General features: G+C 40.9%; 1 protein-coding gene across 8 annotated transcripts in view; it reads right to left on the bottom strand.

The window, feature by feature from the left end:
- The window catches only part of KIF13A (kinesin family member 13A), a 216264-nt gene that overhangs the window by 117077 nt on the left and 79391 nt on the right, over window positions 1-19796 (bottom strand). For all 8 annotated transcript variants that reach the window (XM_043590738.1, XM_043590739.1, XM_043590740.1 and 5 more), the window contains exon 3: window positions 14946-14958. In XM_043590738.1, the coding sequence (XP_043446673.1) occupies window positions 14946-14958 (13 nt within the window). The remainder of the gene's footprint in view (window positions 1-14945; window positions 14959-19796) is intronic.

The raw sequence follows: 19796 nt of genomic DNA, 5'->3' as shown, positions 1-19796 counted from the left end.
ATTCCTGAGAGTCTGCCTGGTCCAGTAGGTTTTGGAGATGGATTGATGCCAAAAGCAAGAGAGATGGGGTCTGTAGTCCATGAACCTGGTAGCTGTTCAGCTGTATCTCTAGGCATCTAGAGAGGCACATGGTTACAGTGGGGACAACTGCCTCTGAACAAAGTCCGAGAGAAGGAAAGAGGAGACAGGCAGAGAGCCTACAGAAGCTTCAATTCAGAAATGTACAGCAGCATGATTCTGAGGATTTTGTTGTTTCTTGGGAGGTTTTTCTTGTTGTTTTTGTTTTTGTTTTGTTTTGCTTTTTAACAAATGTGACTTAGGATGACAAAGTGTAATGGATCGTATTACTGTTCCAGATTAGTCACTGTCCTCCCTGAAAGGGGATTACACATCCCTGCCTGATGTGACTGCAGTGCTCTGGTAGGAGGAATATAATCCCTGACTTACTGACATCAGGCTTGGCCATGTGACTTGCTTCAGCCAATTAAACGTGGACAGAGATGTTGCCAGTTCAGAGCCAGGTAAGAGGCCACTGCCTGGTTCTCTTCTTTTTCTCTCTGCCGCAGTAATAGCACATCCTAGATAAGGACTGCTCCTCTAGATGGGCGCCCAGACCGAAGTCACACGGTGCAGGGCCAGAGCTGACCTCAGCTGACATAGAGCATCTAAGAAATAAACCTCAGTCGTCTCAAGCCACTGAGTAGTGACTGGAGAGTTACCACTGCATCACGCATAAGCTGATGGACACACAAAGTGGTTATTATAAAGTGAATCTCGATTGCTCTCACCTGATATTCTACACTCATAATTTATCCTACGTCCTGCAGCCAGATTAATTTCATGCGTGCTCTGATCATGTGACTTTTAAAAAGCTTTCTTTAATTCCAGTGCAGTTGACATCATGTTTTATTAGTATTAAGAGTACAATATAATGACTTGGCAATCCCACACATCACTCAGTGCTCATCACAGTGAATGCACTCTCAATGACCTTCACCTTTCTCACCCATCCCCCCACCCACCTCCCCTCTGGTGACCATCAATTTGCTCTCTACAGTTAAGCCTGGTTCTGGGTTTGTCTCTGTTTTGTTCATTTGTTTCTTAAATGCCACATATGGTATTTGTCTTTCTCTGATTTATTTCACTTAGTATTATACTCTCTAGATTCATCCCTGTCATTGACAATGGCAAGATTTCATTCTTTTTATGGCTGAGTAATATTCTGTCATCTCTCTCTATATAGATACATACACACATATACATACCACATCTTCCTTATGCATTCATCTATCAATGGACACTTGGACTGATCTCATAATTTGACCATTATAAATAATGCTGCAATAAAAATAGGATGCATATATCCCTTTGAATTAATATATATATTTTTTATTCTTTGGGTAAATATCCAGTAGTTGAATCACTGGATCACATGGTAGCTCTATTTTTCTTTCTTTGAGGAACCTCCACACTTGGTTTTCCAGAGCGGCTACACCAGTTTGCATTCCCACCAACAGTGAAAAAAGGTTCCTTTTTTTCCTTGCCAAGACTTTTTTGTTTTTCTATTATCAAAAGATTTTATCCATTCTGACAGGTGTGAGGTGGTATCTCATTGTGGTTTTGATTTGCATGCCTCTGATGATATTTGTTTTTAGTAGAGAGAGAGAGAGAGAGAGGGAGAGAGAGTGAGAGCGAGCACCCTCGGGCAGATTGGGGAAGTACAGAGGTGCAAAGAGAGAATCTTAAGCAGATTCCATGCCCAGCACACAGCCTGACATGGGACTCGATCTCATGACCACGAGATCATGACCTGAGCCGAAATCAAGAGTCAGGTGAGCCACCCAGGCGCCCCACCCACCATGTAACTTTTTTTAATGTTTTTGTTTTTGTTTTTTGAGAGAGAGAATATGTATGTGCAAGTGGGGGACGGGGGGCGGAGAAAGAGAGAGACACAGAATCTGAAGCAGGCTCCAGGATCCGAGCTGTCAGCACAGAGCCTGATGTGGGGCTCGAACTCATGAACCGTGAGATCATGACCTGAGCAGAAGTCGGACGTCTAACTGACCGAGCCATCCAGGCCCCCCCATATAACCTGTTGATACAAAAATCCTAAATGATTCTGCATAGCCGGCCAGAATGACACAGACTCCCAAGCCCTCTATGAGCTACCTGCTTTCCTAGTTTTTAATACGCAACTTCTATTTCCCGTACTCTACAATCTACGCTGAGTTTACACCTTCCCGTGGCACTTGTGATATAGTAATAAATATATTCTTGGTTTTCATCCCTAGTTCCCGACACAGATCTCCTAAATCCCCTGGAATTCGCCTAGTGACAGGATCCTCTGTTGCTCTAAGTGAGGCGACACGTGGTGGTCTCCTGGATGGCTTCTTGCAGGGGGTGAGCTGCCAGGAAGACCAAGCCTTGACTAGAAGCTTGGAACTGTCAACCCCACAGCCCCCCCGCCCCCACCCCAGTTCTCTGGGAAAGGGAGAGGAACTAGAGATTAGTTAGGAGCGGAGATGAAACCTCCATCAAAACCCCTACATAACAAGATTCAGAGTTTTCAGGTTTGGCGAATGCATCATGTACCAGAAGATGACACTCCAACTCCTGTGCTTGGGACATTTCCAGACCTTGCCCTGCACACCTCTTTATCTGGCTGTTCAACCGTACCCTTTATGATAAGCCAGTAAACCCAAGTAAACGTTCCCCTGGGTTTTGAAAGCCATTCTAGCAAATGACTAAACCTAAGGCAGTGTCTTGGGAGGCTGTGATTTGTAGCAAAGTCAGATGGGAGTACTGGTAACCTGGGGGCCCGCTGACTATAGGGCCTGAAGTGAGGGTGGTCTTCTGGGACTGAGCCCCCCCCCCCCCCCCCCCGAACCTGTGCAGTCTGGGCTGACTCTGGGCGGGCAGTCAGTGTCAAAGCTGAATTAACTTGTAGGATATCGTGTGGGTGTCCAAACAGAATTAGAGAATCACTTATTGTGGAAATCCCACACATTGGATCAGTGCTGTGACTAGAGAAACAATTTTCCCTTAACAGCCATTACTTTGTTTCTGTTCCTCAAATACCTCTTGGATCCCACGCCTTTTGAAAACCACACCCATACGTGAATACCCTCCTCGAGCCTTTCTTCCTCGGAAGACAAAAAAACTCTGAAAGAGCCCATGATGTTCATCATCATCTCTCTTTTGTTACCTACAGGGCTGACAGGTTGAAACTTCCTTTCCGTGTTATGATTTCTGGAGGGCAGGGGCCACAAGTTGAATCGCCTCTTGAACCCCCACAACCTCCTCATGCAAGACTTTTCACAAATGTTCTCCGTTAATACTTGTCTAATAAATGACTTCTGAATGGGTAAGGAAAAGATGATTCCTGGGAAAAACACAGAGCAGGGGGACTATGCTGCCACGGAGCTCGTGCAGCTGAAACACTCATGGACCCGGACATAAAGGCGGAAATGTGAGGGTTGGCTGTGGTGCTGCTTCAGGGTGGATGGATGCTGAAAAGATGTCCAGCCCCAGCCATGTGTTTGGCCACAAACATCGCCGTCTGACAGAGATAACGTGAGCTACCTATGTAGTTGAAAATGTCTTCATGCACACATTACAAAATAAAGAGAGGGGTGCCTGGGTGGCTCAGTCGGTTAAGTGTCCAACTTTGGCTCGGGTCATGGTCTCACGGTTCGTGGGTTCGAGCCGTGCGTCGGGCTCTGTGCTGACAGTTCAGAGCCTGGAGCCTGCGTCCGATTCTGTGTCTCCCTCTCTTTCTCTGCCCCTCTCCCATGCACACTCTCTCAAAACTAAATAAATGCTAAAAATAAAATAAAATAGATAAAAACAAATGTTAATATTTTTATTTAACCTGATATATCCCAAATATTTACCTTATGTATTTTTTTCTCATACTAAATCTTTCATGTCTGATGTGCATTTTGTGTTTGCAACACATCTCAGTCCTGTGCAGCCACACAGCACACGCTGGAAAGTCACGTGTGGCTACATAGTTGCTAGACTGCACAGCCTGGGTTTAGAATTCCTCTCTCAGAGGCCAACATTTAGCTTTCAAGAAATGCACAAGGTGAAGTGGTCCAGGCAACAGAAATTGATGGCAGGTCACAGACTGTGAAAACAGTTAAACCACACTTGAGACGGCAAACTGTCTCTATGGGAAGACTGCCCCCTCCCTTTTTCACGAGCAAATTTTGCAAAGTCAGGGTTTTGGTATGACTCTGTAATGGATAGAGCCCGCCATATAATGTCATTTTCGTCCGCTCATGACTTTGCCAACAAACTTATGGAAATATAAGAGGGATCAAACAGCTTGAAGTTCCTAAGCACACCTGGTCCTGAACACACTTGAAGATAAAATTAAAAAACAAAAAACAAAAACAAAAACAATTTAAGGTGAGTTTAATTAACATCACCAAATATCCAAATGAATCATACACTAATTTATGAGATGTTAAACATAATGATCTAGAGTTCAGAGAGAGAAAAAAAAGCAAACTGAGTGGAAAAGGAGATGAGTCTATGGGGCGCCTGGGTGGCTCAGTCGGTTGAGCGTCCGACTTCAGCTCAGGTCGTGATCTCGTGGTCCGTGAGTTCGAGGCCCACATAGGGCTCTGTGCTGACAACTCAGAGCCTGGAGCTTGTTTCAGATTCTGTGTCTCCCTCTCTCTGACCCTCCCCCGTTCATGCTCTGTCTCTCTCTGTCTCGAAAATAAATAAAGGTTTAAAAAAAAATTTAAAAAAAGAAAAGGAGATGAGTCTAAAGGAAGTGATCTTGCAGATTTACATCCTCGCCCGACTTTTCCTTCCTCCTGCTTCCTGCTGTCTTTGCTCCGTAAAAGCCAACAAATAGAAAACCTGCTTTACACTAACCATGTGTTCTAACAGAAAGTACAGGAGACCAGAGAGCCTAGGGCTGGGGCCAAGCTCTGTCCCTGGATGGTTCTGGCCAAATCCATTCCCTTAGGCTTCATCTCCTCTTTGAAGAGGAGGGTTTGAATGGTCTGAGTTCAGAAACCTCCCCCAGCCCTACAGTGCGCACTGTGGCACATGGAAGTTGTTCCATAAACACTGACAGAGAGGAGAAAACAGGAAGAGGAAGGAGAATTCACTTGTTTTTCTGTGCGCTTCAATGTAGCTCCAAAGGAAAGACACTCGTGCCAGATATGACGAAGCGCAGGAAGGGAAGTTCCCAGAACGTGCTAGACCTTCTGAGGGCCAACAGGGGGAACCAGAACCAGTTCCTTTCTGAAGGCAAAGCTACTGTGACTGAGGACATTTTTCTGTTCTCCCACGACAGAGCGTGTGTGAGGGCATAATTAGATAGTGATTCTCTACACACGTGTGTCCTCTCGCCCTCTGTACCACCTCCTGCCAAAATCCAAAGTTTACGAGAAGGTGGCTGAACAAACAGGCGATTAACACCCCTGAAACAAAAGCCTCAGACTCAAAATGAGTCCTACTGAGGGGTGCCTGGGTGGCTCAGTCGGTTGGGCGACCGACTTCGGCTCAGGTCATGATCTCACAGTTCGTGAGTTCGAGCCCCGCGTTGGGCTCCGTGCTGACAGCTCAGAGCCCAGAACCTGCTTGGGATTCTGTGTCTCCCCCTCTCTCTGCCCCTCTCCTGCTCATGCTCTGTGTGCCTCTCTCTCTCTCTCTCTCAATAATAAATAAACACTAAAAAAAATTAAAAAAAAAAACAAAACGAAACTAGTCCCACTGATAAGGAAAAACACTCCTACCTCAACCCTGAAAATTATGAGACAGAACCATTTTGTTTTTTGTTTTAACTAACAAGGAGGCATACAGCAAGTATCTCCATGTTTGCCTAAAAGCTTACTTTTCTTTTTAAGGGAAACAGGACACACTCCTATAAACATCGCATAAGAGCCACTGGCGAGATTAAGAGGTATGTGCTTTGGCCTACACTGAAATAAATGTCTCTCTGTCCAGGAGTACACCCTTACAAAATGTAACACTAGCCAAGGAGAAAAATCCAAATGCACAGCACAAGACAATTTATACAAATATAAATAATTTCCCTTACCATCCTAACATGCTATATTCACACGCTATATATAAAAAAAAAATTTGATCTAACTTTTTAAAAGTCAACCAGAGAAATATCTTCATCTTTTCCTTGCCTTAACACTAGAAAAGATAACTTTGTTTTAAGTTTACTTATTTATTTTGAAAGGGGCGGGGGGAGGGAGCCCAGGAGGGGCAGAGAGAGAGAATCTCAAGCAAGCTCCGAGCTGTCAGTGCAGAGCCTGATGTGGGGATCAAACTCATAAACCGTGAGATCGTGACCTGAGCTGAAACCAATAGTTGGATGCTTAACCAAATGAGCCACCCAGGCATCCCTAGAAAAAATAACTTCTAAAAACAAAAGAAATCTAATTTGGAAACAGCAAGTGTCTAAGTACCCTAAATGCCACCCCCACCACCAGGGCCACACGTGAGCATCTGGTCTCCCTTAATACTTACTGGTTCTTCCTCCTCTCTCCATTCACCAGAGCAGGATGAGTTCCAAGGTGCTAGCCTCGATTCTCCGTCTTCTGTTTCTCTTAATCCTCTCTTCCTTGACAACTTCATAGATACTCCTTCCTTCCACCTCCTATCTCCTCTACACAAGAATCTACCTGACCTTTCTAGGGCAGAGACTGCAAACCTTGGACACCTTGCAAGGCATCGATAGCAGATGCTTTGCCATCATTCCCAATTTAACCCACTCTAAAACCGAACCTGTCAACTTGTCCTGGCACCAAAGCAGCCCTTTCTTCTTGTGTCCCTGCTGGATTTTCAGTCATTTGGTTTCAAATTCCATAGTCCTCTCTGACTCTGTTATATTGTCTTCTATATGCTTTCAGCATCCAAGTCCTGGATGCTCTATTTCTTTTTTGTGTGTGTGTATGTGAGGCAATTAATATTTTATTTATTTTTTTGGCATGCAAATTATTTTTATTTTTTAATTTTTTTTCAATATATGAAATTTATTGTCAAATTGGTTTCCATACAACACCCAGTGCTCATCCCAAAAGGTGCCCTCCTCAATACCCATCACCCACCCATCCCTCCCTCCCACCCCCCATCAACCCTCAGTTTGTTCTCAGTTTTTAAGAGTCTCTTATGCTTTGGCTCTCTCCCACTCTAACCTCTTTTTTTTTTCTTCCTTCCCCTCCCCCATGGGTTTCTGTTAAGTTTCTCAGGATCCACATAAGAGTGAAAACATATGGTATCTGTCTTTCTCTGTATGGCTTATTTCACTTAGCATAACACTCCCCAGTTCCGTCCACGTTGCTACAAAAGGCCAGATTTCATTCTTTCTCATTGCCACGTAGTACTCCATTGTGTATATAAACCACAATTTCTTTATCCATGCATCAGTTGATGGACATTTAGGCTCTTTCCATAATTTGGCTATTGTTGAGAGTGCTGCTAGAAACATTGGGGTACAAGTGCCCCTATCTGGATGCTCTATTTCTACAACGTCTTGATAATTTTCCCCTTCCTCTTCTCCAGTGTCCTGGCACTGCTTCAGTGCAGACCCTTATCACCTCTTTTCTCGCACATTTTATTGAATATCAAAATACCACCGCCAACCCCTTCCCAACTCACCAAACCCAATTTATTCTATGCTCTGCTTTGACATTAATCTACCAAAACAGAGCCTCAACTATGCCCCTGCTTTGTTCAAAATAGGCAGCAGAGAGACACGGAAGGCACAAGGGCCAACCCTGGCATCAAGGCCTTCCAGGATGTCACCCAAGACTCCTCCCCTTCATGTACTGTTGGTCCGACTCTGTGCCTTATCATTATGTGAACACAGCTGATACTCTTTGCTCTATCTCTTGGCACATCCATCTACAATCAAATGACTATATATATGTGGGGTTTTAATAAAAAGGTCTTGTGCATTTTTCATTAAGTATATACCTAAGTATGTAATGTTTTTAACACTTATAAATTACTGGATTTGTTAAATTTTTTCTAATTGCTCATTGCTAGAATAGAAAAATACAATTTGTATTTTGACCTTTTTCCTGCCACCTTGCCATTTGTAAGTCCTAGGAGGTTGTTTGGAGGTTTCTTAATGTTTTCCAAGTAGGTGACCATAATGGCTACAAATAAAGATGCTTTTTGGGAATGCAAGCTGGTGCAGCCACTGTGGAAAACAGTATGGAGGTTCCTCAAAAAACTAAAAATAGAACTACCCTACGACCCAGCAATTGCCCTACTAGGCATTTATCCATGGGATACAGCTGTGCTGTTTCAAAAGGACACATGAACTCCCATGTTTATAGCAACACCATCAACAATAGCCAAAGTATGGAAAGAGCCCAAATGTCCATCGATGGATGAACGGATAAAGAAAATGTAGTATATATACAAAATGGAGTATTACTTGGCAGTCAAAAAGAATGAAATCTTGCCATTTGCAACTGCGTGGATGGAACTGGACTGGAGGGTATTATGCTAAGCGAAATTAGTCAGAGAAAGACAAAAATCGTATGAGACAAAACAGATGAACATAAGGGAAGGGAAACAAAAATAATATTAAAACACACAAAATATATATATATATATAAACAGGGAGGGGGACAAAACAGAAGAGACTCATAAATAAGGAGAACAAACTGAGGGTTACTGGAGGAGGTGGGGGGGGATGGGCTAAATGGGTAAGGGGCAGTAAGGAATCTACTCATGAAATCACTGTTGCACCATATGCTAATTTGGATGTAAATTTTTAAAAATAAAAAATAAAATTTTAAAAAAATAAAGAAAAAAATAAAGAGGCTTTTGCTTCCTCCTTTCCAATCTAAGTATCTTTTATTTCTTTTTCCTGCCTTATTACACTGGCGAGGACCTCCAGTCAATGCTAAATGGAAGTGGCTAAAGCAATATCCTTGCCTTATTGCCTATCTTAGGTGGAAAGTGGTGAATCTTTCACCACTAAGTATGATGACAGCTGTATATTTTCAATGGATGCTGTTCACCACATTAAGGAGGATTCTGTGTCCCTCTAGCTTGCTTCAAGTTTGTAAATAAATGTTGAATTTTTGTCAAATGCTCTTTTTCTGCATCTACTGAGATGATCGTATGGTTTTCTTTTTTATTCTGTTGATGTGGTGATTACATTTATTTTTTCATAATAATGGGCTATTTAAAATAATTTTTTTAAGTTTACTTATTTCTAAAGACAGAGTGCAAGTGGGGGAGAGGCGGGGGGGAGAGAGAGAGGGAGAGAGAGAGAGAGAGAAAGAGAGAGAGAGAATCCCAAGTAAGCTCTGCACTGTCAGTGCAGGGCCTGATGCAGGGCTTGAACCCATGAACTGTGAGATCATGACTTGAGCTGAAATCTGACACCCAACCTACTGAGCCACTCATGGCTCCCTACACTATTTTTTAAAGCAATTTTAGGTGTACAGAAAAACTGAGCAGATGGTGCAGAGTTCCCATATACTCTCTCTGCTTGGGTAAACCCCCAATGGTTTCACCTATTAATAACTGGGTTAGTTTGTTACACTTATTATAGTTGATGAACCAATATTGATACAGTATTAATAAGTAACCTCCATAGTTTACATTTGGATTCTCTCTTTTGAGCTATACAGTTCTATGAGTTTTGATAAATGCATAAATGTCATATACCCACCATTATAGTATTATAAAAAATTATTTCACTGCCCTAAAATCCTGTGCCTCACCTATTCATGCCTTCTCTCCTCCTGCTCCCCTTGACAATCACAGATTTTTTTTTTCTCTTTGAAGGCAACCAAGTTTTCAGTGAATTTTAATTTGGATTTTAAATGAATCTGGCATATTACAAGAACTGAGTTAAAGATATCTACTATTGGGGTGCCTGGGTGGCGCAGTCGGTTAAGCGTCCGACTTCAGCCAGGTCACGATCTCACAGTTCGGGAGTTTGAGCCCCGCGTCAGGCTCTGGGCTGATGGCTCAGAGCCTGGAGCCTGTTTCCGATTCTGTGTCTCCCTCTCTCTCTGCCCCTCCCCCGTTCATGCTCTGTCTCTCTCTGTCCCAAAAAAAATAAATAAAAAACGTTGAAAAAAAAAATTAAAAAAAAAAGATACCTACTATTAATAGTAACAATGGAAATAGCATTCTAAGAGTATAAAGAATACGAGACCTTTCCTGTATAACGTTGGGGAGGAATAGTGCTAACTCAACCAAATATTCAAAATGATAGCCTCTGCCTTCTCCTAATCAGCACTCCTACCTCCAAACATTTCTTAGTAAAATGCACAAAATTCTTACACATAATTGAAGCAGTGCATTGTTGCAGGTGGGTGATTATCATTATTCACCAACATCACATCATTAGATGAAATTTCAACAACTGCCCAAACAGAGAACACACAGAAAAAAAAAAAAATCCTTAAAACACAAATTAATGACAAGAGAATCCATGCTGCTGGGGAGCTTTGCAAGATCTAATGCACACTTTGAGGTCAAGTCAGAAAGAAGCAACAAGATGACAGAGTGGCCAGGCATTTGGATCTTCTTGAGAATGGAATCAGGGCAGACAGTTCTCTGGCTTAGCCTCTAGCAAAGTGGCTCTGTCCATCACTTGCACCTTTTTTCTGCTAAACTAGTGGGTGTCGTTCTGCTCCAATAGATCTTCCTTCCTTCCTTCCTTCCTTCCTTCCTTCCTTCCTCCCTCCCTCCCTCCCTCCCTCCCTTCCTTCCTTCCTTCCTTCTCCTCATTCATTCAACAGTCACTCTGGAGCTGCCATGAGCTATGGGTACTGTCTCAGGTACACCACACATTTTTAACGTCTGTAGTTTTGCCTTTTCCGGAATGTCATGTAGTTGGAATCATACAGTATGTAGCCTTTTCAGATTGGCTTCTTTCATTTAGCACTATGCATTTACGGTTCCTCCATGTTTTCCCGTGGCTTGGTAATTCATACAATATTGCATTGTATGGACATACCACAGTTTGTTTTTCCATTTACTTACTGAAGAACATCCTGGTTGCTTCCAGTTGTTGGCAATTATAAATGAAGTTGCTGTAAACATTCATGAGTAATTTTTGTATAGATTGAAGTTTTCAGCTCATTTTAGTAAATCTCTAGAAGCAGGATTACACAGCTACATGATAAGAATATGTTTAGCACTGTGATAAACTTCCACACAGTCTTCCAAAGTGGCTATACCACTTTTCATTCTCACCAGCAATGGATGACAATTCCTAGGGCTCTCCTTATCAGCTTTGGGATTGTCAGATCTCTGGATTTTAGTCATTCTTATAGGTATGCAGTGGCATCTCATTGTTGTTTTAATGTTCAATTCCCTAATGACATATGATGTGAAGCATTTTTCATGTCCGTGTTTGCCATCTGTGTATCTTTTTTGGTGAAATGTCTGTTCAGGTCTTTTGCCCTTCTTTTAATTGGGTAGTTCATTTTCTTACTGTTGAAATTTAAGAGCTTTATACACACACACACATATATATTTTTTAGGTGGGGGTAAGAGTCCTTTAGCAGATGTGTTTTGCAAATATTACCTCCCAGTATATGGCTTTCTTTTCATTCTCTTTACATTTTTTTTTTAACGTTTATTTATTTTTGAGACAGAGAGAGACAGAGTATGAACGGAGGAGGGTCAGAGAGAGGGAGACACAGAATCTGAAACAGGCTCCAGGCTCTGAGCTGTCAGCGCAGAGCCCGATGCGAGGCTTGAACTCACGAACCATGAGTTCAACTGAGCCACCCAGGCGCCCCTTTTCATTCTCTTTAGGGTGCTGTTATAGCAGTGTGTACTTTTAACGAAGTCCCACTAATCAATTTTATTTTTACAGGTCACACTTTAGGTGCTGAACCTAAATGGTCATCAGCAACCCCAAGATCTCTTAGATTTTTCGTATGTTATCTTCTAGAAGCTTTATAATTTTGCATTTTATATTTAGGTCTATGATCCATTTTGAATTAAATCTTACGAAGGGTATAAAGTGTATATATAAATTCATTTCTGTGTATGCTGATGTCTAGTTGTCCCAGCACCTCTTTCGTATTTCATTTTGGTATTTTCTACTAACCTATCTTCTAGTTATTTAACTCTCTCTTCAGCTGGATCTTGTCTGCAGCTAAACCCTGAGTTCTTAATTTTGGTTTTGGGTTTGTCAGGGTGAACATTTCTATTGGATTATTTTCCAAATCTGTTTTGTCACTTTTTATGGTTTCTAACCCTCTCCAACATTTTAAAATCTTTTCTTTTATCTCTTTAAATATAATAAGCATAGTTATTTTAAAGTTCATGCTTAACAATTTGAACATCTGAAGCATCTGTGGGTCTATTTCTACATTTTATTGTTTCTGCTATTTCCTATTCATGTTACCTTATCTTGTAACGCACCTCTTTCTTTGTCTTTGATTGTGTGCAGACACTGTATTTTTAAAATGGTCTGTGGAATCTTCAAAGATTTGGGATTACATCTGCTTCTTCTGGGTGCCTATAAGAACCTCCATTCTAGGATCGCTTTGATCCATTTTTAGTGCTTGAGATTTCCTGGATCACACAAAGAACTCATAACCACACAGGAATCCATGTGAAGACTGTTTATTTCTATTTCATCTTTATACTCCAGCCAAGGCTGGGTCTCAATCCATTCCGCCAAGCCAAAGTATAAAGAGTTTACCAAGGACTCCACCTCTGGCAAACTCTGAGCTCTAACATTTTTGTCCTCCTCAGCTCCCCAGACCCCATGAGGCTGTCAGAAACACTACTTTGCTTTTAAACTGCTCTGTCTGAATGGGATACACCCAAACACCAGGTTCACTCCTCTAAATTTCTACCTTCTCTTCGATCTTGGTTTGGTAATTCTTCACTAACTTGGTATTTCTCCAGTGCCTTCAAGCACAGGTTTTTAATATTAGGTCCAGTCCTAGCTATCCTCGGATCTGCTGAAGTCAGAATGGGACCCTTCATCCTATGACTTCCACAAATATTTTGCCTCTTGTGGCCTTTAACACAATTGACTTTATATTAAATTGTGCATGTTACCCCACCCCCATTAGAATGCTAGGATCAGGTCTCATTCATGCAGTATTGTATCCCCTGCCCAGAACAATTATTTGCTAAATTGAACCAACCAGTCTTTTAAGATTTTGCTAATTTAGCATGTCTGAATCTCACTGTTTTAAATCCATAAAATTTCATGTTTATATAATCATCATTAAAAACACCATTCCCTTTCCAATTTGCTTTCAATATTTCAGTTTCTGCAAGAAAAGACCTTATTTATTTTAATGTCTTTTTAAAAAATATGACTCTATTGTGTCACTTATTTGATTTTAAGGTGATCTTTATAATTCTCAGGTGTGTCTTACAGTATGCATCTATAGATTTCAATGTGGTGATGTAATATTGATTTTATTTTGAAAATTTCATGATACTTCGTAGGAACTATCAACAGAACACCTAGGAAAACCAGTAAGCTCTATATACTGAATAGAAAGTAACCTAGAAAATTCTTAGGTATAAAGAAATTAGTGATTTTTTTTTAAATGTGTTTTTGTGCCTCTTTTTAATTTCACTGTGAGTGTGTAGAATTGCTCAGGATTTCATTGCCTTTTTCTGTGGGGAAAGAATTAAATGTATCACAAGGATGGCAGTCTGTTTTGAAACCTCTAAGACCAAGAGTGAGGGAAGGAAGAGCTGCTTAAGGTCACTCACATCTTTCTGAGTAGCAGAGACACTTTTTTGACTGCAACTTTTAGGGACCATGTCCACATCAATAATTGCTCAGGGAGAACATTCTAATTCCCCACATTTGGCCAGATGCCAGTGCTTACATTCCTATAACATCATATATTTCCTCTTTCTTAAAAGATCTCATATTATTTGTTGGATATGTACCTTTGCTGGAGTTGAAACTCCTAAGTGCCAAGGACAATTCCTATATCTCCTTCAATAAACATAAAGGGTAACATTTAGCATTTTGCTGAGTTTCCATTACTTTAAAAGCTAAGTTAGACTTGCCTTTATAGCCCTAGATGCAAGTAAGCCAAATCTATTCTGAATTCCTTACCCTCCCCAGCATGTCTTAGATTCTGACCAGACACTGTGTGTTGGGTGTGTAGCCTGTCTTGACTCCTTCTCAGGAACCAAAGCTATATAACCAGCCTTATTGGTGAGGGACTGGTTGAATTTCTCCCTCCTTTTGGCACTAAGTGTCCCTTGATACCCAATAAAATACTCACCAGTAACAAAATCAGTCTTCAATTATTCAGGAGTTGATCACTCAGATCCCCTCCTTCTCATATTCTTTTTCCCCACCTACTCTCTGACCCATAGGTTGCTCACTGGTAAACATACCACTGAAGGCTGGCCGGAGCAAGGAGAATGATTCCAGCCAGTGGACTTTGTGAGGCCCAAGAAACTCCAATGAGAAGCCAGAGTTTGTGGATGGCTTAACGCTACCTGAAAGTCTGGAGAATTCTCCTGATGCTATCAACTACTCTTGGTAGGACATAGAAAAGATCATCTGTCCCTGTCAGCAATCATTCTAGGCTGTTACCAGTTTTGTCCTTCCATTCTCTAGGTGGTGATTCTCTGTGGTCCCAGCTTCTCCGCTTACTCAATGTGTGAATTAAGACACAGTTTCATCTCTCTGAGCCTCATTTCATCATTGATAAAATAGAAACAGTAAGCTGACGGGTTTGCTCTGAGGACCAGAGCATTAATTCCAAGAAAAAAATAATGTATGAAAGTGCTTTGTAAACGCGGACGGCATTCCAATTTTATATCATTACCGACATTAATTGTTTTTTCATGGTTTAAGTTTTAATGAGAACGCTGATTTTTCTTCTCAATGGGAGAGGTATTCCACATGGGTTACTGTGATGGATGAAGTCCTGGATACGTGCACACTTAATATGAGTGTCAAATTCCATTTCAGTGCTTACCTTGGGAGGTTTCCTTAATGATGGAAACAAAAAATTTCAGCAGCAGAAGTAGAAAGGGTTGTCAACACAGCAGCCACATCAGAGGGAAGCAATGAAAAAGAAAAAACATAACGGAAACTCAGCATCTTGGTAACATGGTCTGAAGGATACTCTACAAAGATGAGAAGCCAAATTCACTTTGCTGCCTGAAGTGATAAACTATTATATTTGCTCAAAAATATATTACAGGCATAATGGGTTTCTTTCCTGGTTTACAGAGAATGGATTCAGTCACTCAGAGGTATTCTTAATGATTCTAAAAAATGCCAACAGAAAAGCATCCAGATAAAGAAAGCATGTACAATCATATTGTACCTGGTCAAACATTTTTAAATTAATTTCGACATTTAAATTTTCTTAAATTGGTGTTACAATATATGTATATTTCCTTTGATAAATATTCTAATTCACATGGGATTTTTTTCCCCATTTGAAAGCCACAGTTCTCAACAATTTTCATGTATTTCATCACTGAAGAGAAACTGAAGAGCTAGCCTCCTCCCATAACCAGCCACACAAGCACATTTTTACATGTTAATATCCCCCCAAATGACTGGAATTGCCACCTGGAGAAAATTCCGAAAAGCAAACCGTTTTCGAAGTAACAAACCAGTGGGCTGACTTGCCTTGTAAACGTTTTCCATGTATATGAAATTAAAAAGCTGAACTATGATTTTTATAAAATGTGAGCCTCTGACAGTTCTTAGCCTTCCTGACGTGGGTGTTTTTAATCAGCCTCCAGTATCATCAATACATAAACTGTAAAATTATCGTTAAGTAGAAATGGGGGAGTTTTCCCCGTGGCTTTATTCCTTCTTCACAAGGAATAAGACCTGAAGGATACGAAAATGGATTTTCCAGGGCACAGGGCATGGAAATCAAAAGGTACAGGCAAAAATAGCACGGTGACCTTTCTCCAGCATTGGGCGCAGCACTCCTCACAGAGCTCTGAGGGCCCCAAATAAAACCCAGAGCTCAGCGGCAAGGAAAGAATGTCCATGCATTCCAAAATCAGGTGGACAATCCAAAGTTTTAAACAGAGGGAAAGAAAACCATGACATTCCATAAAGATGAAGCTTTATCATCTTCTTGAAATTGTATGACTGAGCTTAAAGGATCCTTTACGTCATTACTTCAGACAGGCACAATGGGAATGTGATTTTTTATCCTCAGGTTTTAGAGGGGACCCTATCAAGAAAAACTGGTATTTCTGGCTGCCATCAAGTAAGTGTCAACATTCTATCTACCCTTTCAAGCAGGATAAACATTTATGGATGTTATACTAAAAATGCACAAGTGCTTTTAATCTAAGAAAGCCATGGATCTTTGCTTTGTGCATAAACTTAAAGGTTTCTGCCAAGAAAATTTCCTTAAGTGGAACACTGTTCTGGAAGGCATCTGTTCTGAGCAGGTAGAACAATAATGAAAACAGTATGCACAGTACTTTTGACTAAACCTTCTCTAATTTTGCTTGCCTTACTTTTTAAAAGCCACTAAAATTTTTTTTTAATGTTTTTATTTATTTTTGAGACAGAGAGAGACGGAGCATGAGCAGGGGAGGGGCAGAGAGAGAGGCAGACACAGAATCCGAAGCAGGCTCCAGGCTCTGTTTCACAGAGCCTGATGCAGGGCTCGAACTTACGGACTGTGAGATCATGACCTGAGCTGAAGTCAGATGCTCAATCAACTGAGACACCCAGGCGTCCCTAAAAGCCATTTAAATCACTGCTTTACTTAACAAAGGACAGACGAGTCACTTAGGTTATAATAAGGCAATCATATGAAACAGCATGGACCAAGTTAATAAAATAAACATTTTATGTGAAGGCTGTGATGAGTCAAGCAATCTAACGGAGGTCAAATGTGCTAACAGGAATCCCAGGGGTCTCTCCAGAGTTTTTGTGTGCTTCTTTCATGCTACAGCTGTATGACAATCAACACCAGCAGCAAAGTACCAGTGCTGTTTCGTAGTCAGTAGTATATTCACCCCCTGAGCTGTCTAACAATAAAGCTATCCTATCTTCATTGACATGCCAATATGGTTTGCCTTATTCTTATTAGGAAACCAATCCTGTTTCAGCATTATAAGTATTGAAAAAAATATATATCCCTTTCCCTTAGAAAGACAGCACATCATATAGGAATGACAACATGATTCTGCCACCTTTCTCTGTTCTCTGGGATCACTTAAGAATAAATGGAGACTGGGGAGCATGGGAAAAAGGGAGGTCACTACCTGGACCTGCTACTACCCAAATTTACTCATCGGTTAATTTAGAATAAAGATCCTTACCAAAGAAGGAAAAGTAAGTCACTTAGTGTACCGAAACTGTACTTCGTTAATCAGTAAACCTTTCTTGAGATGTGAATTAAGAGATGAGCAGCTAAGTGATCCTAATTCAGAGCCAACATTTACTACCCCAATCCCCAGAGGCCACATGACATTCTCTGGTAGTCGTGAAGAAAAATTTTTCCATTATGAGTAATACTTGTACTGCTACCAAATATAGTATGTTATCCTTTGCAAAAAACCAATAGGATATTACAACGTAAAGATACAAGTTTTCGCACAAATGTATGAGAAAGGATGAATAACGTAAACCATCTATCAGAAACATAATCAATATTATCTTTTTTAAATTAGGTCTTTGTTGATTGTATCGAAAAGTCTTATCAACAGTTTCATCTAACTCTCAGTAACATCCAGCTTATCGCCGATACCAGCATGGCTCAGAAAGAGGCAACATCCTCAGCCAAGCAAACATTCAATCAACTACAAGAACAACCTCTTCAAACAGACCTCACTGACCTACAGACACAGGCTTGGTTGCTGACTCATCAGAAAATGGAGCATTCCATCGACACTTAGGTAAAAGTATGTGTGTTCCTGACCACTCTCACTGCCCAACTTGTCATTCATTTTTAAAAAGTCCTTGTTTTGGGGCGCCTGGGTGGCTCAGTTGGTTAAGCGTCCGACTTCAGCTCAGGTCATGATCTCACACTCCATGAGTTCAAGCCCTGCGTCAGGCTCTGTGCTGACAGCTCAGAGCCTGGAGCCTGTTTCAGATTCTGTGTCTCCCTCTCTGACCCTCCCCCGTTCATGCTCTGTCTCTCTCTGCCTCAAAAATAAACGTTAAAAAAATAATAAAAAAAAATAATAAAAAGTCCTTGTTTTTAGTCATGTGATCCTCTGTAAGTTATCATGAGACTTTTTGTGTGTGTATTCCAAAGAAATAAACTGAACACAATGTGACATTTTGGAAGCCAGTAAGGTTGTGTTTCTAGATCCCAGGATTTGGAGAGAAAATAAGGAGGTGCAGGCCGGGCTGGCACTTAATATACCCTCAATAAATGCTGGCCATTATGTTGACTGCCTCTGTGTGCCAGGTTACCTAAGGATCATATGCAAAACTTAAAGACTGAAATAAAATAGAATGAGGGGGTTGGACTAGAACGTTTCCAATCCCTTCCTACGCAGGAACTGTTTCACAGTAATGAAACCCTGGTGGGAATTATTTGAGCCATTTCATAATTTTGTACGGTCCCTGAAGAAGAAAGGGTTTTCTAAATCAAATGTACTATTTTCAATTAGTGAATCATATCAAATTTTTCCCTAACATTTATTATATGTTAAAATAAATGGACTTGATGGGTACTGAGGAGGGCACCTTTTGGGATGAGCACTGGGTGTTGTATGAAAACCAATTTGACAATAAATTTCACATACTGAAGAAAAAATAAATAAATAAATAAATAAATGGACTTCTCCCCATTTTCCAAAAAAGAAAGAAAGAGAAAAAAAAGAAACGAAGGAGGTACAGTTCTACATGGATAGTAGCTCTATTTTACAGAACACCAGAGCTGCCTTTCTCTCAGGATAAGCAGGGCAGTGAATCTCTTCAAGGTCACCCACACCAGGTATCTGACAAGTCCTGTCATTTCTATGTCTTTATCCCACTTCTGTCTCCCCAGTCTGCCTGATTAGATTTCCCCACTCTCCAAGACACAGCTCAAAGCTCAACTCAACTGTGTCAAATCCTCAAACGTTGTGTGAGGAGACCACCTTGGCCTTTACCACCTCTGATATTATACCCCAAGGATCTCTATGGTCAAAAAAACAGCTCAGCACTTACCAGCATACACAAAGCCCTTCAGTAATTTTGTCTATATTTGAATCTCCCTGAAAGCAGAGGTCATGCCACATGCTCCTTTCATGACCTCGGCCCTTGATCCTACATATTCATGCAGAATGGAAGTCACTGTAAGAACTCAGAACTAAGTTTTTACATTAGCGAGATATACATAATCCAGATGTGAAGATTTTCTTCGATTACCACCACAGTCCCAAAATGTGGGGGCAAAGACTGCTCGCATTTAATAGTAGTGAGGACTTCAGAGATTATTAGAAAACGTAGACTCTTTTCAATGACTTATTTAAAAATAGCTATTTCTCTGCACCAGCATTTCATATAGAGAAGTTCAAATCCCATGTTAACAAGGGTCAAACCCTCAAAAGTTGCAGAAGTCAATTAAGTTCAGAAAGGCAGTTTGATAAGAGTAGAGGACACACACACACACACACACACACACACACACACACACACAGAAACAGGACTGTAAGAATAAGGTAGACCTATACTGGGCCAGCTCTTGAAATAAGGAGACGGTACTTAATTTAACAGGTAGCCCAGACCTGGAAAGTTTAACAAACAAGTGAAACGAGAAAAGCAATGTAAGAGTCTATTACAACAATAACCCTAGATAGCTGTTGTTCTTTCCTCATACCTCATGTTGGAAGATTTATGGGAGAAG

This window comes from Prionailurus bengalensis, chromosome B2, assembly GCF_016509475.1.
Source record: "Prionailurus bengalensis isolate Pbe53 chromosome B2, Fcat_Pben_1.1_paternal_pri, whole genome shotgun sequence".
Taxonomy (NCBI): Eukaryota; Metazoa; Chordata; class Mammalia; order Carnivora; family Felidae; genus Prionailurus; species Prionailurus bengalensis.
This window is presented reverse-complemented; position numbering and strand designations above follow the sequence as displayed.